Source organism: Stegostoma tigrinum, chromosome 2 (genome assembly GCF_030684315.1).
Source record: "Stegostoma tigrinum isolate sSteTig4 chromosome 2, sSteTig4.hap1, whole genome shotgun sequence".
NCBI classification, from domain to species: domain Eukaryota; kingdom Metazoa; phylum Chordata; class Chondrichthyes; order Orectolobiformes; family Stegostomatidae; genus Stegostoma; species Stegostoma tigrinum.
Genome location: NC_081355.1, coordinates 58,128,456 through 58,147,093, shown reverse-complemented (window position 1 = coordinate 58,147,093; position 18,638 = coordinate 58,128,456). Strand labels below are relative to the sequence as shown.

At 39.2% G+C, this 18,638-nt stretch overlaps 1 protein-coding gene across 2 annotated transcripts in view; it reads left to right on the top strand.

Moving 5' to 3' along the window:
- Positions 1-18,638, top strand: part of LOC125465087 (3-hydroxyisobutyrate dehydrogenase, mitochondrial-like) — a 135,244-nt gene that overhangs the window by 72,934 nt on the left and 43,672 nt on the right. For both annotated transcript variants that reach the window (XM_048558208.1, XM_048558217.2), the window contains 2 exons: positions 13,600-13,733; positions 14,330-14,406. In XM_048558208.1, the coding sequence (XP_048414165.1) occupies positions 13,600-13,733; positions 14,330-14,406 (211 nt within the window). The remainder of the gene's footprint in view (positions 1-13,599; positions 13,734-14,329; positions 14,407-18,638) is intronic.

Sequence of the window (18,638 nt, the reverse complement as noted above, 5' to 3'; positions counted from 1 at the left end):
GAATTCGTGCTTAATCATTCAATGACAAGTAGGTTGTGGCAGCACATCTATGTATTTTGCATACACAGTTATGCTAATGTGCTATTATATTTCAGTAGATGTTGGTTCTTCATCATTAGAGCAGTTCATTAAAGAAAGCTCTCTTGCCAAATCATAATTGCTGATTATGGGTAATAATTAACTTTTCTTCCCCTCTTGATTCTGTCTGTTTAGTCAAAAAGCCTGGTTTGGCTTTTCTGTGATTTTCTTACCTTCTGTCTCTTTCTGTTCCAAAGTTCTATGTTGCAATGTCAGCATGCCATTCTGATGATAGTTATCAGAATTCAAACCCAGGCTAATTAAAAATCCTGCTGACAGTTGCTCTGATCTGACTTCGACTGGTGTTTGGTGGTCATTATGGGCAAATAATGAACCAAGGCCACAATCGCAGCAGCTGCCAGTTCTGGACTTTGTTGCAACTAACTAGTAACGGCCGCTTAGTAATAATGAATGCATCTATCAACTGATTCTCTGCTTCTGCCAGAGAAACAATGAAATTACTTTCATTGCTTTAATTTTCTTGTTTTCATTTCTGGGTAAGTCAATCAACTTTGTGAGCAGTGAAAACGCTATGCATTTTAAATCCATAATGCTGTCTCTAGGAAATATTGTACTAATAAAATCAACTGAACTGGTTTTAGGCATTGAATACTATGTGAGCATCTTATTTTCAGTATTTTATATCTGAAATCATCTAGTGTGTGTTGTGCTGTTCAGAATACCAAGGGTAATGACTAAAGAGGAGACCAAACATCTAATATGTGCATCATTTCTGTTGAAAAGGCAGAAGCGAATCTTGTATAGTTTGCACCTTAATTATCATAGCATGAAGCCAATATCTTGTAACTTAAAAACTGTAGGGATTTAAAATTTTTGATCTTAAAGATTGGTTGCATAAAATTTTACATCTATTTGATAGTACTGCTATAGTGAGCTATACACAAGCCATACCTCGCATTTAAAAACCCTGCTTGTTCTTTTGTCATCTTTTGCTTTGCAAAAGACAGGATCACAAGTCATGGGTGAGGGAGCAAATTTACTTAGCTATATCTGATGAAGGATGATTGTTGTCGCACGCTGGTCTTGTCTCTGCTAGCTCCATTCCATTTCACTGCTGTCATGAAGTCTTTGTCTCCATGTAAAACTCCATAGTTTGTGTAAAATGCTGTTTAAAGAAAACCTAATTCCTGTATTGATGTTAATCTGAAAGCCGGACCTTTAGAAAGCTTTCAAAGAATGTTGAAGTATGAATTTTTTGGTTGAAAAGTACCCTTCAGCTTACATTAACACTTCATTGCTAATGAATCAGTTATGAATATTGACATTAATTGGATACGAATGCCATTGAAATCCATTAAAACAAATGTAATTTCTATTTATCCTATTATTTCCAGCTAATGAATGGCTTTCCTTAAATCTGCTGTTGTTTTACAAATACAACCAATTTGCATGTAAAAACCACAGATAAATTACCGTTGGAGATGTTGAATGACCTGTGTTTGCCTCTCCGTGTCCATCATCTAGATATCTTGCCTGCAAACACTTCATCTGACTTTAGCTACTTCTCTATCTGCATACCTTAAATTTACTGTCCATTTACGTTGATTAACCTTTGTGAAACGTCTTGATGTTTTTCTACTTTCAAGTAGTGGTGATAATAAAAGTTATCCTGGGCACACTAAGAATTCTACTGAATGTCTTGAAATAGTTCCATGGGAGCCTTTTCATGACCATTTGAACAGACATGCAGATCTTTGATTTTAAACTTAGTCCAAAAGCCAAGTAATCTCACAGCATAGAAATGGACCCTTTGGTCCAACCTCCATTCCCAACAACACCCTGGTAAATCTCTTTTGAACCCTGTCCCATTTTAAAAATGCCTTTACGAAATGGGGTGACCAGAATGGCGCACAGCACTGTAGAAGAGGCCTCACCAATGTCATGAACATCTCCAACAGTACAGCATGTTAAAATGGACTGGAAAGACTGGGATGTTTTTCTCTGCCGTGTAGGAGGTTGAGGGGTGTCTGTAATGAGGTTTTTGGAATCATGAGGTGCCTGTATAAGGTGAATGACAATGGTTGTTTCCCTCAGGTGGGATAGTTCAAAACTAGGGAGTATATTCAAAGTTTTTGATGTTTTGTAATTCAGACTGGTGATGTGGTTTGCTGACTTGCTTGCCAAGTTGCTAAGTTTGTTTGCAAATGTTTTGTTACCTAGCGTGGTGACGTCGGTGCGCTTCCAGTGCAGCATTGATGTTCATCCCATTTGTTATTTGCGTCTTGATTTATTGGGGTGGCTGACATTACTTCTGGATTTGCTTCTTGGTGTTTGGTATATGGGGTCCAACTCTACATGTTGGTTAATGGAGTTCTGGTTTGAGTGCCAGGCTCCCAGGAACTCCTGTGGGTGTCATCGCCTACCTTGTCCTGGGATGGCTACGTCAACAGCTGTAGGGAGTGTTTTTTTAAACGTGAGCAGAGAAAGAATTTAAAAATAGCATAAGGGACAACCTTTTTTTACACTGGTTCGCGTGGAATAAACGGCCAGAGAAAGTGGTGGATGCAGGTACATTTAAAATGTTGAGAAGACATTTGGATAAGTTCATGAATAGGAAAGGTTTGGAGGGATATGGACCCAAGTGCAGGCAGGTGGGACTTGTTTCGTTTGGAGTCATGGTTGGTATAGACTAGTTAGACCAAAGGGTGTTTCCATGTTGTGTGACTCTGACACTGCCTTAATGCTGCATTGAATTGCTAACCTAGATTAACTTGAATCTTCTGAGCACTGACAATGCTGAATGCATTGCTACTGTAGCTCTGCAATGTGTTCTTCTGGAATCTTTGGGTGAACGGGAATGGATGGCACAGCATTCACAGCAGAAGAGAGGTTATGACATTAATTGACACATCCTGGTAGTTTAAAGGTCAAGGCTATGAATGATTTGAGTGAATGTGTTTGGGTGCATGTTTGAGTCAGTGAGAAAGCCTGATCAAGGTGAATGGGTGGCAAGTAGTCAGATTTGGTGGACAGGGGGGGTGTGGTGGTTGGGTCAATTTGGAGCTGGTCAGGGAGGGCTCTGGATAAAGGTCGGTATCTGATGGAGGGTGTTGCTGAGATGGTAGTCTAGGTTATAATAGATTTTAACATTCTGTTCCATGCAAAACCCATGCATCTGTCCCAAGCCTCCCACACCAGATCAAAGACAGAAAATTTTTGTGGAAGGTCCAGGGAGGAAGGGAATTGCCCATCAGCATTACGTTTCCTGGGCAATTTTCAAGTTTGTCTTTCAGGACTTACACAGGCCCTGATGTGCATCTTCCATCATACAATTGGTCTCCAATGAAACAGCATGGGGGCTTTGACCCATTGTGTGCTCATATCCCTGAATACAGCTGAGTGGAATGGTGTGCCAATGGGCCCAAGTTAGTAAATCCAGCTGAGACGCATTTCCCAATTATGAAGTCAACAGAGTTTTAGCAAAATATTTCAGCTATTTTCTTTAGCTGAACAAAAGACATGTTTTCTGTTTGTGAAGGGCTGGGCCATGTGAATATGACTTCAAGAACAAGTATGAGAGCTACACTGCAAATCTGACTGACTGAAATTCTTCAATTGGTCCCTGTGCTAAGAATTACTGATAAGATTGTTCCTGAAATATTGTCCAATCACAGAATCACTAACATTGGGCCTTGTTTTGACTTTTGTATGTACTGGTTAGTTGCAGCAGCAGTTTGCCTATTGCAGACAGCGGAAAGCATGTGCCGTTTCATAGGATCTGCCAGTTGTGGGTTATGCAGTCTGCATACCAGCCATTGCACTAGTTCTAAAACTAGCCTACCACATTTTTATGGTTGAAGTACTCCACACAATACGTGGCACCTCATTGGTCAATGGCCAGAAAATTGCTGTGAAATGAATGTAAACTCTAGTGAAGTTTATTAACACCAAAGTAACTTCAATTTATGTAACTACTTTCACATAAACTTTCCAGCTAATGAATTGGTTTCCTTCAAAAGCTCTCGTTCTACAAATGTAACCCCCTTTTTAGCTTGATTGAAGCCTGTTAGTAGAGAATACTGCTTTTTTTTTTACTGCCAGACTTGGCTTAATTGATCAGAGCACTTCACATGGAATATATGTTATTGTTCCTGTTGAGATTTGGTATTCTTGAAATTCTGTCCTGATGAGAGCAAGATGAAAACCTTTTAAAACCATACTGTTCTGCTTTTCAGCAAGATTAAAATATTATCTGTTTCACGAATTTCTTGAAGTTGATGCTATTTTCTGATGGACATACCACTATAAAAGCTTTTGTGGTATCCTGTGGTTGAAAGTAGTCTTTTTTTCTGAAAAAAGAAAATGATCAGTTGTAATCCAAACAACATTTGAGTGTTTTGTTTTTTTCATCCAACTTTCTCCATTTCATCTATTTCCTTGCTCTCCAACTTCTGTTTTCAACTTGGTTAGTGTCCTGTGATTCTCAAGAAAAATGAGCTTTGCCTATTTCATCTTGTAACTTTTTTATCCATGGGTTTGATGTACTCATTAAGATACATTCAAAGACATTTCCAATCCATTTGGTCATATTACTATTGCAATCCATTGGGGCATCTGTTCAGTTCCAATTTCATTATATTGCTCTTGAACAGCTGCTTGTACATTGCAGTGTCTTTTGAATCTACTGTGTGTGTGACCAACTTCTGTCAAGTATCATTCAACTGGAACCATGTTGGACCATGTTTTTCAGTTGGTGACATCAATTGTCGTTGTTAGTATTTGTGTTTTAAATGGTGCAGCAACTTCAGACAAGCAACAGGTGTGCAATTAAATGCCAGATATCCGAAACGTCTTGGCTGAGTTGTGCCACCCCACCATTTGCTTTGTGAAAACAATTTCACTGTCTGCTTTGCTGCCAAAATGCATTCGGTGCTCTCTCTTTGGGCAGTAGATTTGAAGTAAACTTTGAAAGGTTAAATCTAGACATTGGAGGCATATATTGTCGTCTAGAAACATGACGACTGACAATTCACAATCAACTGTTCCAACACTAAATTAACAAGTCTCAATCCCTCAAGAATTCATTTTGTCATTTTAAAAATGTAAAGTTAAATAAGTACACCTTTTTCTAAAATCTTTATCGCATCTTTTCGTCTCTTAGGTTCTGTATGATCTGCTACACTTGCTGAAACATTATCAGTGCAGGTGTTTTACAATTTATTTTGCGTAAATGTACAGGCTAAACCGTGTGAAAGTAAATCTAATGAGTATCTAGCACCATTAAATGCACTACTACAGCAAAATCTGACTTGATAAAGCCACTTATTAGTGTGTATAAATTTGAAACACCTAAATGATGTGTGTCCCAGATGCAATTGCTTGCATGTACTCCATTATTGTCCTAGTAAATAAACCTAGGGAAATTTTTGGTGTAGATTGTAATGAAAGAATATGCATTTTAGTTCTGGACCAGTGTATATTCTCAACAACTGAGATCTGGTGTTGCTGTGCTTGTAGTTCCCAATTTAGATTGGGATGATTGTGGTGATGGAATTTGAAAGCCTAGCTTGTGCACTAAAAGCAGAAAATATTCAGAAGGTCAACAGTCAGCATTTGCTGAAAGATTGATTTTTAAAATCTACACTTTGTGTGATTTTTGTTTTAATTCTGTTTTAATTTTAATGTAATGGCCTGTGTTTAATTTTGGCAGATACTGACTGACTTTTGTGCAGTACAGGAATTGTCTGAATTTTTGTTTTTCAAATTTCCAGTATTTGTAACTTGGGTTATTTTTTAGTTGTCTCCATTGTGTCAGCCTGGTTACATTTGTTTATGCTCTGTAATTACTCTCTCTGCTTCTTCAGCCCCCAACTATAGATACAAATGGCTACACATGCCAGTGCTAAACAGCCTTATTTAAAAGGAAAGGGGTATTTTTGCTTAAAGAAAGGGGCATCTTGCTAAAATTACAGAAGACACGAGTCGGACCACGTGCAGAACATTGTGAACAAGTCGAAGGAAAGATATATCCTGGCATTGGCGATGGTTTAGAGATAAGTTAACTAGGTGGAGCCTAGGTTTGGAGAGATGTCTTACAAAAACAAGCTGAGTAGTTGATCTTGCACTCACTGGAGTTTAGAAGAATAAGAGGTGACGTTTTGAAACATACAGGATTCCAAGGGACTTTTGACCAGGCAGATGCTGAGACTTTGGGTCTGCTTGTGGGAGAATCTGGGACCAGTGAGCTTGATCTTAGAACAATGGATCATCTATTTTAAGGCCGATGAAGAATTTCATCTAAGTGGAGTGAATTTGAGAGCTGGTGACTTTGTGCCATTCAGTATATTCAAGGCCAAGACTGCTTTTAAACAGTAATGGGATCAAGGTTTCTGTGGATAAGACAGGCAAGTGGAGCTGATCGTTTAAATCAGTCACAACTTTGTTGAATGGCAGAACAGAATTCCTGGACCAAATGGCCAACTTTTGCTCCTGCATCTGATCATTTTAAAAATGTGTTCATGTTCAATGTAGTAATTTTTGATTGCTCATGATTTCACTGAAGAACAGCTAGCATTCATTGTTCTGACAATGTTAAAAGTTTATTGTAATCAACCCGAAGATTCGTTTTTAGAGTATGGAAAAACTTCTAGGATGATATTGGTAATTCCTTAACTAGGCTGACACTGCTGCAAGATAAGTGTCAAGCTGGATGAATACAGCAGGCCAAGCAGCATCTCAGGAGCACAAAAGCTGACGTTTTGGGCCTAGACCCTTCATCGGAAAGGGTTCTGTAATAAACAGGGAGAGGCGGGGAGGTGGACTGAAGATGGATAGAGGAAAAGATAGGTGGGGAGGGGATAGGTCACTCCAGGGAGGACAGACAGATCAAGGAGGTGGGATGAGGTTATCAGGTGGGAAATGGAGGTGCAGCTTGAGGTGGGAGGAGGGGATAGGTGAGAGGAAGAACAGGTTAGGAAGGCAGGGATGAGCTGGGCTGACTTTGGGATGCAGTGATTTTGAAGCTTGTGAAGTCCACATTGGTACCATTGGGCTGCAGGGTTCCCAAGTGGAATATGAGTTGCTGTTCCTGCAACCTTCGGGTGGCATCATTGTAGCACTGTAGGAGGCCCATGATGGACATGTCCTCTAAGGAATGGGAGGGGGAGTTAAAATGGTTCACGACTGGGAGGTGCAGTTGTTTATTGCGAACTGAGCGGAGGTGTTCTGCAAAGTGGTCCCCAAGCCTCCGTTTGCTTCCCCCAATGTAGAGGAAGCCATAACGGGTACAGTGGATACAATATACCACACTGGCAGATGTGCAGGTGAACATCTGCTTAATATAGAAAGTCATCTTGGGGGCCTGGGATGGGGGTGAGGGAGGAGGTATGGGGACAAGTGTAGCACTTCCTGTGGTTGCAAGGGAAGGTGCCGGGTGTGATGGGGTTGGAGGGCGTGTGGTGCAGACAAGGGAGTCACGGAGAGAGTGGTCTCTTCGGAAGGCAGACAAAGGTGGGAATGGAAAAACGTCTTGGGTGGTGGGGTCGGATTGTAGATGGCGAAGTGTTGGCGGATGATGCGTTGTATCCAGAGGTTGGTGGGGTGGTAAGTGAGGATGAGGGGGATTCTCTTAGGGCGGTTATTGTGGGGGCAGGATGAGAGGGATGTATTGTAGGAAATGTGGGAGACACCGGTCAAGGGTGTTCTCCATCCCTGGGGTGGGGGGTGGGGTTGGATGGATGGATGGATGTTGGGGTCCTTGAAGAATGCAGACATCTGGGATGTGCAGGAATGGAATGCCTCATCCTGGGAGCAGATGCGGTGGAGGCGAAGGAATTGGGAATAGGGGATGGAATTTTTGTAGGAGGGTGGGTGGGAAGAGGTGTATTCTAGGTAGCTGTGGGAGTCGGTGGGCTCAAAATGGACATTCAGTTTCTAGCTGATTACCCGAGATGAAGACTGGGTGGTCCAGGAAGGTGAGGCATGTGTTGGAGATGGCGCAGGTGAACTTGAGGTTGGGGTGGAAGGTGTTGGTGATGTGGATGAACTGTTCAAGCTCCTGTTGGGAGCAAGAGGCAGTACTGATACAGTCATCAATGCAACTGAGGAAGAGGTGGGGTTTGGGGCCTGTGTAGGGGCGGAAGAGGGACTGTTCCGTGTAACCTACAAAGAGGCAAGCATAGCTTGGGCCCATGTGGGTACCCATGGCTACCCCTCCCCTTTTTTTGCAATTCACCATTTTATGGATTTCCTACCAGATTCTACAATAAAAATAGATTTAGTGTAGAATTTTCCTTTTCCAAGTTGCCAGCTGCCTTCACTATTCTGCCAGATATATTTTGAAATATTTCTTTGTGCTTTCTTGACAGTTGGTTCTGAATTTGCCTTTGCTACTGAGTTCCATTTACACAGGCATTGCTAATTTTAAGTAATGTAGTGGGCTTATCTTGCCCAAATAGTGACCATGCTTCCAACTCCTGAAAGAACTCTATACTTGGGCTTTTGAAATCTTGAAACAGTTTATCCAGTCTTATCCCAGTTATCAAGTCTTTGACTCCTCCATAATGTCTTGAAAGCTGAAAGTGACTTTCTTGTGATGCTTATGTTGCTGTCACCAAGTCAAAGTTTCTACTTGTGTGGAACCATAAGACAGTGCTTTACACAAACATTATCAAACAGGATTTTGTGATATGAGGGCAGATGCCCAACTGTGATTGAAGAGGTAGGTATTTTTAAAAAAAAAAACATGTTCGGAGGAAGTGGAGGTGATTCATGGAGTTCTACAGCTTGGGACTGAGGAAGCTGAAGGCATGGCCACCAATGATGGAGTGATTGAAATGAAGAGGCTGCAGAGCAATTTGATAATACAGACAAGAATTTTAAAATTGTAGTGTAAACTCTGAGCACATGGTTGAGTGTACTCAATTATATAACCAACTTGTTCAAAGATATTATTACACGTTGCTCAAAGCAGCTTGGGGGTTGAACCCACATCTCTGGTTCAGAGGTAAAAACGTTACCTTTGTACCACCAGACCCCTGAACTCATGGTTGAGTGGGACTGAAGACCACAGGCAGGTGTGAAGTGTTTGGATGTTCGATACTATTTTGTGCAGAGTATGTCGTTTTATCTCTTGCCCCTAACTGTCTTCAAAAACGTTATGGTGATCTGTTGTTTTGAACACTGCAGACAACGTGCAATGGATACATAACAATACTGCAAGATGGTGAGTTCTAGGATTTTGATCCAGTTATGGATGCCATTATTTTCACTTGTCCATGGTTAAATTAGTAATGAAATTTAACATTTCAACTCTCTTTTTTAAAGTAGGCCTTGGTAGCCTCCCATACATAATCACTGGTTTTAGTTTAATATTACCTGAGCGCTTGACAAGTTTGCCTTGAGACAAGATGTCTTTACCCATTTTGCCATGGCATTCTTCAGCCTGAAAGGCACTTTCTTAGTCGCTATTAGTCAGTTAGATCCTCCTGCTGAATGCCTGGATTAAAATTTATTGACACAGGCCTGTTTGTGGCCACAGTGTAAGCATCCTCCTCTTAGGCCCCTGACCAACTTTCTAATCAAGAATGATTTTGATCTGTGCTATGCCAAAGGACAGTGTCTACTCAAAGGGGTCCCAATGGCTTATTTCAGTGCTGTTTCCTCAGAGGAATTGAAAGAGATAAAGGAAGGGTTCCCCACCTTGGTCTGACTCTTTCCTAGAGTTAATATGCTAGATCTGAGGAACTGAAGTGCTGTTTCTTGAGTTGAGGAAGAAGTTTGCACTTCAAACCAAGCAGGCTAGAATGAAAGTGAGCAAAGAGTGAGTAGTAGGACTTTGTCACAAAAGATTAAATAGCCTCATGATTGCTGGAAACATGATTTGGCATCCTGTTTTCAAGTGTCGCACCCTTAAAAACTAAATTCCCCAGCATTTTCTTCCACAGAATACTTCAGACCAATACACCACACAAGTCTCTTTCATCACTATACACCTCTTCACTTCTAAATCTGAGTGGCCAAAAATTAATCATCCTATCCTTTAGCCACAATACACTCGTGCATCTGTCACCCACCAAGTGTTTTCCGTTCTATTCTTTCCACACAATCCACTTCTCACACTTGTAGCTCTCTGCTTTCTTCCTATGCAGCAGAACAGACTGCTGCACCACAGGAAACAGCAGAGAATGGGGGCTTAGTGTGGATTTTCAGTGGCAGTCACCTTGATGGCTGATGGAAATTCATGCCCATTTGGCCCACTGAAGGAGATCATTCTCCAAAGGGTTGCACATGTCAGCAACAAGCTGTTAGGAAAACCTGAGCCTTAAAAAGCATTGATGCCCTCACATGTTGAGCAAGTTGATTCTCTACTAATAGACCTTGTGTGTGAGTGATCACTGCCTTCGTGCTGGAGACCTGTGTGTATTGATTTTAGTTGACTGAGTGGCATATGACTGAGCAAAAGGCAGCTAATACTGCTGCTGGTGCTGCCTGTCTTGTTCTTCATCAGATGTTCAAGGTGGAACTACATCAGCTGCTCCTGCACTGCAGTGAAGGCACACAGCAGAGAAGCTCAGACTGACATGAGTGAAGCCCAAATTCATTCAGATGATTTCTAAACGTGTAAAAATCACAAAGATTGAACAGACAGAATAAACACTGAGCACAAGGCAAGTTAGCATCTAGGTTTTCGGAACTCTCTCCATTTCAATGATCCCACTTTGTTCTTGCCTCGTTGAACCTGGTGAGTTCCATGCAGCTCATAAAACCAATGCACTGGATTTAAATTCAGGATTTCTGTCTCAAATAATTGATTCATTAAATATTTAAATGACCTGAGCTCCATGAGAGGTTTCCAGTTCCCCACCTAAAGGTGTCTGGGTTAAACCTGGAAATGAACAATAGCATCAGAGACGATCACTGCTTTATGGTCTTTACACCTCACTCGTACTTGCACCTGCCCTTCATTTAACGATTTAAAATTCTGCCTTTTACTTGCCAGCAGAATAAGGGTGAATCTTCACCAGGTCAGATCAGAATATTATTCTTTTCATAGTTTGGTTAGTTGGAAAATGCAGTCTGCTGAACATAGAACAATACAGCACAGAACAGGCCCTTTGGTCCTCGATGTTGCACCGACCTGTGAACTAATCTAAGCCCCTCCCCCTACACTATCCCATCATCATCCATACCATATCCAAGGACTGTTTAAATGCTGCTAATGTGGCTGAGTTAACTACATTGGCAGGCAGTGCATTCCATGCCCTTACCACTCTCTGAATAAAGAACCTGCCTCTGACACCTGTCTTAAAGCTACCACCCCTCAATGTGTAGCTATGCCCCCTTGTACAAGCTGAAGTCATCATCCTCGGAAAAAGGTTCTCACTGTCCACCCTGTCTAATCCTCTGATCATCTTGTATGTCTCTATTAAATCCCCTCTTAGCCTGCTTCTCTTCAATGAGAACAGACCCAAGTCCCTCAGCCCTTCTTCATAGGGCCTGCGCTCCAGACCACGCAACGTTCTTGGTAAATCTCCTCTGCACCTTTTCCAATGTTTCCACATCCATCCTGTAATGGGGCGACCAGATACACTGACTCTGCATCTATTTTTTTCTTGTAATTACCACAGATGGACACGTGGACCAGGATAAAGTGGTAGAAATAAATTATATGGTACATGGTTCAATATGAATTAAAAAGGAAGTGTGTGGTGATGCCAAGTATATCTTCAAATATAGGGTCAGACTTAATTTAAGGACCAGAAAATTGCAAGAAACTTGCTACAATTAACTATGTAGCAGCTTTGCAGGGTTAGAGCTATAGTTGTGCCATAGCAAACTAAATTAAATTAATTTCTTTCCTCTTCAGTTTTCAACCTTTAAGTGGGTGATGATCACTAGCGAGAATGGGACAGTCAGCCTTTTGAGTCTCGATTTGGAAAATTATCACAAGCAAAATATAGTCCCCCAAAAAAAGCAGAGTGCATAAACAGATGTGATGTAATATAAATACAAAGTGATACTCCTAAGAGGACATGTTCAAAGCTGTGGGTATGAAATTTTTCAGTGACACAGCAACAATAGCTTGTGGAATAACCATTGCAGAATTCAATGTGCCCTGCCTGAGAAATAGGCATAAAGATTTGAATCAGTCACTAAATAAAGAGATGTATTTTGAACTAATTTAGAATGACTAAGGGATACACAGTCATACATCTGTGCCTGTGAGGCCTCTGGAGAACTGTCAAAGACAGAAATGGGAATGACAACAGAAACTGGTTACAAATAAAACATGGCATGGTCTTAAACCAATTGTGCATGCTTATCTTTTGGCAGAAAAGAAAACTAATTGAACATGATAAAGTGTGAAGTTAATTAACACACAAGTTTGTTGATTACCGTCATAGGATTATATTGTTCTTTTTGCTACCAGCCTTCTATCCCAGCTGTCTCCCTTTCAGAAAATGTCATTGGTAAACAATGGAGACACCATAAGTCGTAAATGGCTCCAGTGACAGCAGCCCCTAGTGAAGCTGCATCTGTAGAAAATGATTGTGTTTGATTACTTATTGAAGATAGCAGTGCAGACATCGCATACTAAGTGCCACTTCTCCATCATGTTACCTTGCACCTGATGTATCCATTGCAAAAATAACTAATATTTACTTTTCAAAATATGCTTCCATTGTCATAACCCTGATTTGGAATTTGAAGTAATCATTTTGGATTGGTACTAATTTAATTTCAAGAATTATGGTGACTAGGTCAAACCTAGCACTTAAAGTAAGAGGTGTGTATGAAAACATTGAGCTAACTTGTGTTTCTCTTCTCTAACCACAACAAAGACTAAAAACAAAAAAGAAACAGCCAAAATTCAGACTGTTTCACACTAATCAGAAACGGTTGTTTTAAAATGGGAATTGAACTGAACCCATTCAACAACTGGAAGGTTGGTTTATGTTTTTAAAGAACTGTAGTAATGATTTGAGGTTTGAAACAGGTCTAAACTATTCATGCTTGAAATGAGCTGCAGATTCTTTTCATTAGAAGGACTGATATTTCGTGAAGAGATGTAAAAGGTAGTTTTTATATTACATTACCTGCAACTTGAATTAATTTGACGACTGTTAGATCATCTAGATGAACAGACTTAATTTTTAACAAAAATATCTTTCTTATTTGATCAGGTGAAGGAATTGATGTATAGAATATTTTTGTAAGGATTGGTTACTGAAGATTTATCAACCATTTCCCAAATTACATTTTGGCTGTATTAATGTATGATTCCTTCATCTAACATAAGTGTTTATACAACTGAAAAACTGCAGCTGTCAAAAGATTAACCAGCTGAGGAGTGTTGTCAGCATTAGTTCAGGTCTAATAAATGACACTATGAAGCTATTTATCAATCTTTGGTCCAGAATAAAGTCCTGCCCTATGATTAATAGTATTCTGTTTGCGAGCTTTGACTATGCTTGTGTAATTATTGTGCTTGTTTTTACACGGAATAGGAAGATGAAAATAACAAATCTTTTAATACCAACGGTAATGTGATTATTTCAGGTGTCGGGGCTGCACGGGCTGGCAACCTCACTTTCATGGTCGGGGGATTGGAAGGAGAATTTAATGCAGCCAAAGAATTGCTGAGCTGCATGGGAAACAATGTGGTTTACTGTGGAGAGGTTGGAACTGGACAGGTAACAAAAAAATTATAACTTGAATATGGAGCCATGTTTAACAGTTAAGTTCTCCCTACTGTCAGAATCTCACCAAGTAGTCTTTTTCCTCTGGGTACAAATAAATGGAAAGTGCACCCATAATCTTACAATGTAAATGGGATGGCGAAATTCATGAAGTCTTAAAGATTTACAGCATGTGCTGCTCAGTTAATAAGACTTGGTTGGATTGGGGTATGTAAGTTTTTGACTTTAGTGGCAGCACAAGATGAATAATGGTGAATCAACAATCTACTTTACACCCCACCTGAATATTTTTTCATTAAAAATCTATGCAGAGCGTAATCTGTTAGGGTATGAAATGGTTTGATTTTCTGTTGACCATTTTGCTCAGCCACCAAAGTGGTATTTCATCTCAAAGTGCAAGATTATATCTGAAAATGAAGCTAGTGTTTCTGAAGTAATTGGTTCTTCCAGGTCAGCTCACTTTTAAACTGCTGACAATATTTTGAATCATTGTTGTGCAGTACATGTGTAATTTGTTCTGCTGGTATTTGAGTACATGCATCATTTCAAACTTGTTTACCACTTTCATCAATTGTGACTTACGTTCACAGGCAGCAAAGCTCTGTAACAACATGCTTCTAGCTATCGCTATGATTGGAACTGCTGAAACAATGAATCTGGGAATCAGGTTGGTTAATTATTTCTCTCTCTTCCTTATGTTTGCTTGGATCGTTTTAGTTTTGCACCCCTTTTAAGATGCTGTGACTAGTGAGATACCGCAGTACTTGGAGCCCCAGTTGTTCACAAGATATATCAATAATTTGGAGGTGAGGGCCAAACATAATATTTCCAAATTTGTGGATGATACGAAGCTAAGTAGAAATGTGTAGAGCTGGACACAGCAGGCCAAGCAACATCAGAGGAGCAGGAAGGCTGATGTTTCGGGCTTAGACCCTCCTTCAGAAAATGATTTCTACTATCTCTAAGTAGGAATATGTTGAGGAAAATGTAAAGTAGCTTCAAGATGACTTTAGCAGGCTTAATGAATGGATTGGAGCACTGCAGATTGAACGTAATATCTAAAAATGTGAATTATCCACTCTTTTTGGTAGGAAAGCAGATACGCAAAACACTTAAGCAGCAAAAGTTTGGTAAGCATAGATATACAACGGGACCTAGGTATTCTTTTCAATAGATATCCCTGAAGATTAACATGTAGGTGTAGCATCCTACTAGGAAGGCTAATGGAATGTTAGCCTTTATTACAAGAGGACTTGAGTCCATGAATAGTGAAATCTTCCTCCTATTCTTCGCCTCCTAATCTACCTTTAGAAATGTTTCTTAAAACTGCTCTCTCTTTCCTTGTTATGGGTAACTTGTTACAACAAAATTTCAAAAATATACCAGTACCATGGAGGAAAAATGTCTACTGTTAACAATGAGTGGATCGGCCATGCAACAATGACAAAATAACCAACTCTCCATGACTGCAGTTTCGTTTGTTTGTGCTATTGTTCAGTTATTAATATTTTCTACCATCAGCACTGAATGATCAAATATGTGCCAAATGAAACTGATATGGGTAAACATCAATATCCTCAGTTTGGTATTATTACACTTCTGTGTAATGTCTTGTGTATATGTAATATCTGTAGGTAGAAAAGACAGAAGATTATATTATGGAGCTTGTTCAGAATAAAACGCAGCAGTGTGACAGTTACTGGAATTGAATTGGGTGAACCAATTTAAAGAAGATTACAAAATACACTGTCCTTCACTTTTGGATTAATCTTCATAATGCTTTTGTTGTTACAGCACAAAACTGTTGTTGGTTGTAACTGTTCTTAGGTGAATTTTTTTGGCTGTATCAATATAATTCCTTACTGAAATGTGACCCTAATTTGGAAACTAATCTCAATCTTATTCTGGGTGACCCTAAAAATAACTGCTGTGGGTATTGAGTATTGACATTTTGAGGTAGGTTTGTTTTTTGGATTAGTGTGAAGTGTTTTGCCTTTCAACTGGTTCTATTGTGCCAGAACTTAAACTTTGTTGACAGTACATGACAAAAGTGAGAAGCTTTTCTTTTTCTGCACCATCTGAAGCAGTTCTAAAATACAAATGATGATGCAGTGCCAGGTCTACTTGTACAAATTACAGAATTCACGGTAAAGGGTAGCAGAGCAGAAATTGTTTTGAGGGTAGAGTTTCAGACCAAGGCAATACTTTGGAGCAAGCAATCCTCTTATGGTTATTGTCAGTAATGTAATCACAGCAAATAACCCCATATTCTGACAATACAAGCAGAATTTTCAATGACCAGAACAGTAATTGCAAAACTGCTAAATCCATAAGTAAATTTAGAACTGAAGGTAGTAATGGTCACACATTGCTAGACCCATTTGTGTAGGTTTTAAAAGAGACAATATACATTTCATCACAAACCTTTTCATAAATCCTTTTGCACCACTTCAAAGCCAAGGTTTGTTAGGAATTCTTGACATTAAACAATATTGATGCTGATCCAAGGCACTTACACAAGTGAGCTGTTTACCCATATCAGTTTCATTTGGCACATATTTGATCATTCAGTGCTGAATCGTAGAAAATATTAATAAATGAACTATAGCACAAACAAAAGAAATTGTAGCCATGGAGAGTTGGTTATTTTGTTGTTGCATGGCTGGTCCACTCATTGTTACCAGTAGTCATTTTTCCTTTATGGTACTAGCATACTTTTGGATTTTGTTGGAACAAATTACCCAAAGTGTCCAACTGTAAAAGCAAAAAACGTCTTCACTGACAGCGCTTACGGACTGACCCCTTAGTAGCCAGATGAGCATTGTTTTTTCATAAAATAACCGGAAAATTTGGCTGATGTGTTTTATCCAGTTTGATTCTGTTCTTGAGCTTTTCCAAACAAAAGGTCCACAATTCTGTGGGAGAATTTCAATCACAAACCTACTTTGCTCCAATCAATAAACTGCAAAGCTGAACTCCCATTCTAATTATTCTTGGACAGTAAAAATTCAAAGTCTCCATTTCAAGGTTCATAAAGTGGCATTAATAGTCACATTCAATCCAGTTCCAGTATGGTAACCCCCTTCACATTACTGAGTTTTATTTTGAAAAGGCTTGAAAATATCTTGGTATTCTGAGGAAGGGTTACTGAGCCCCAAAACTTTAACTGATTTCTTTTCATAGATGCTGCCAGACCTGCTGAGCTTTCCCAGAAACAACTTGTGTTGTTGATTTCTGATTTACAGCATCCCAATCCTTTTTGGTTTTTATTTCGAAAGTATCTTCTACCTTTTCTATCTACAGATATTACATACACAAGACATTACATATTTTGGATAGAGGAATAGAAGACACCCAGATTTGCACACTGCATTTCTAGTCCAACGTTCTCAACATGTACTAGCAGTAAGCAGCAGTTTAATGGTCAAACTGTACTTATAGAAGTTAAATATAGCCTCAAATTTCTAAGTCACAACATTTATGCTTGATGTTTAACTTATTCTACCATGTATTTGAAGCATTTTTTCAGGAAGATTTTAATGCGTATTAATATATAATTAAATTGTGAGATTAAGGCATTTTGAATACAAGGAGTTTCTGTCTTTGTGGGTTTCAATTTTTGTTCTCCAATCAACCTCGCCTGCTCTTCACCATTCTCCACAATCTAAACACGTTTTCAATATCCGGTGCAACAACTGGCAAGAGGAACATATCTCTGGAAAAATTACAATTTGCACATGGATATTTAAAATTGCTTCAAATAAATAAATTAAGTGATCAACTGCAAAGCTAGCTCTCAGCACCCAGCATAATTGTCTCTCTTTTTCAGGGATGTATTTTTTCTTGCTCAGAATAGATATGTGGACACCTGCAGTTGTTTGCTTAAGTGTTTCTTGTTCAGTGTCTTAGAAAGGTGACTGTTCAGCAAAAATATGCATACACTAGAAAAGAGTTGTAGTTTCAAACCCATTTTTTTGGTTCCATATCTTTGGTCAAACAGCTGATCTGTAGTAATGTTTTTTTTAGGTTATTGGTTATAAATGGCAGTGTTTTAAAAGTTTGGAGAGCTGTCAGTGATTGTAAAAATATATTGAATTTCTGTTTTACTTTGAACACTCTATCTTCAATCCAACCACTGACTATGGATGGGACAAATGCCTGTAACGTGGCATGAAGACTGATTACCCAGGCATCGGTGAAGAAGGCCTGGCACTGTCTGAAGGATCGTCATAAGTGTGCATTACATCATTTTTTAAAAAGCAAAATGACAGACATTTTCTAAATAGCATTGATCATATTTCAATGTTGTCGCTTTGGACCAAACTTGTAGTTTTTTTCATTATCTCTGCAATGCTTCAGAACTGTAAAACAATTCAGTAAGCATTTTGTAGTCAATTTCTTTGACTAACAGCAATTTTAATATTTCAATAGAATTTACTGGTGATAAACCTAAAAGGAGACATTTATGCTTAATTATAGTCTGAAGATGTGGTTGTTCAGCTACTGCAGCCTTGCCTCAGATGTGGGCCATATCTATCTATTAATTTGTCATATTGTAACTGAGATAAAAGAGGAGTTTAGCCAGAGGAGACTAATTGGATTGTCAATATTTTACCACTTACATTTTAAAATCAACTCCCTAGAACAGCCAATTGTGATCTCTATTTTGTGTTGAATCTGCACTTTGGCAAAGTACCTCATTGTACTTTCACACAATATGTATATTGTTTTGGAGTCAACATGGTGCAATTTATTTTGTTCTTGCCTACCAAAATCCACTTTGCACAGAGCAATAGTCATTACAATTTCAATTGAGAAATGTTACAGCTTTGAATACTGAAGGTTTTAAAGCTACCCAGGAAAGAATCTTGCTTTGTAAGTCACCCTGTAATATCCCTT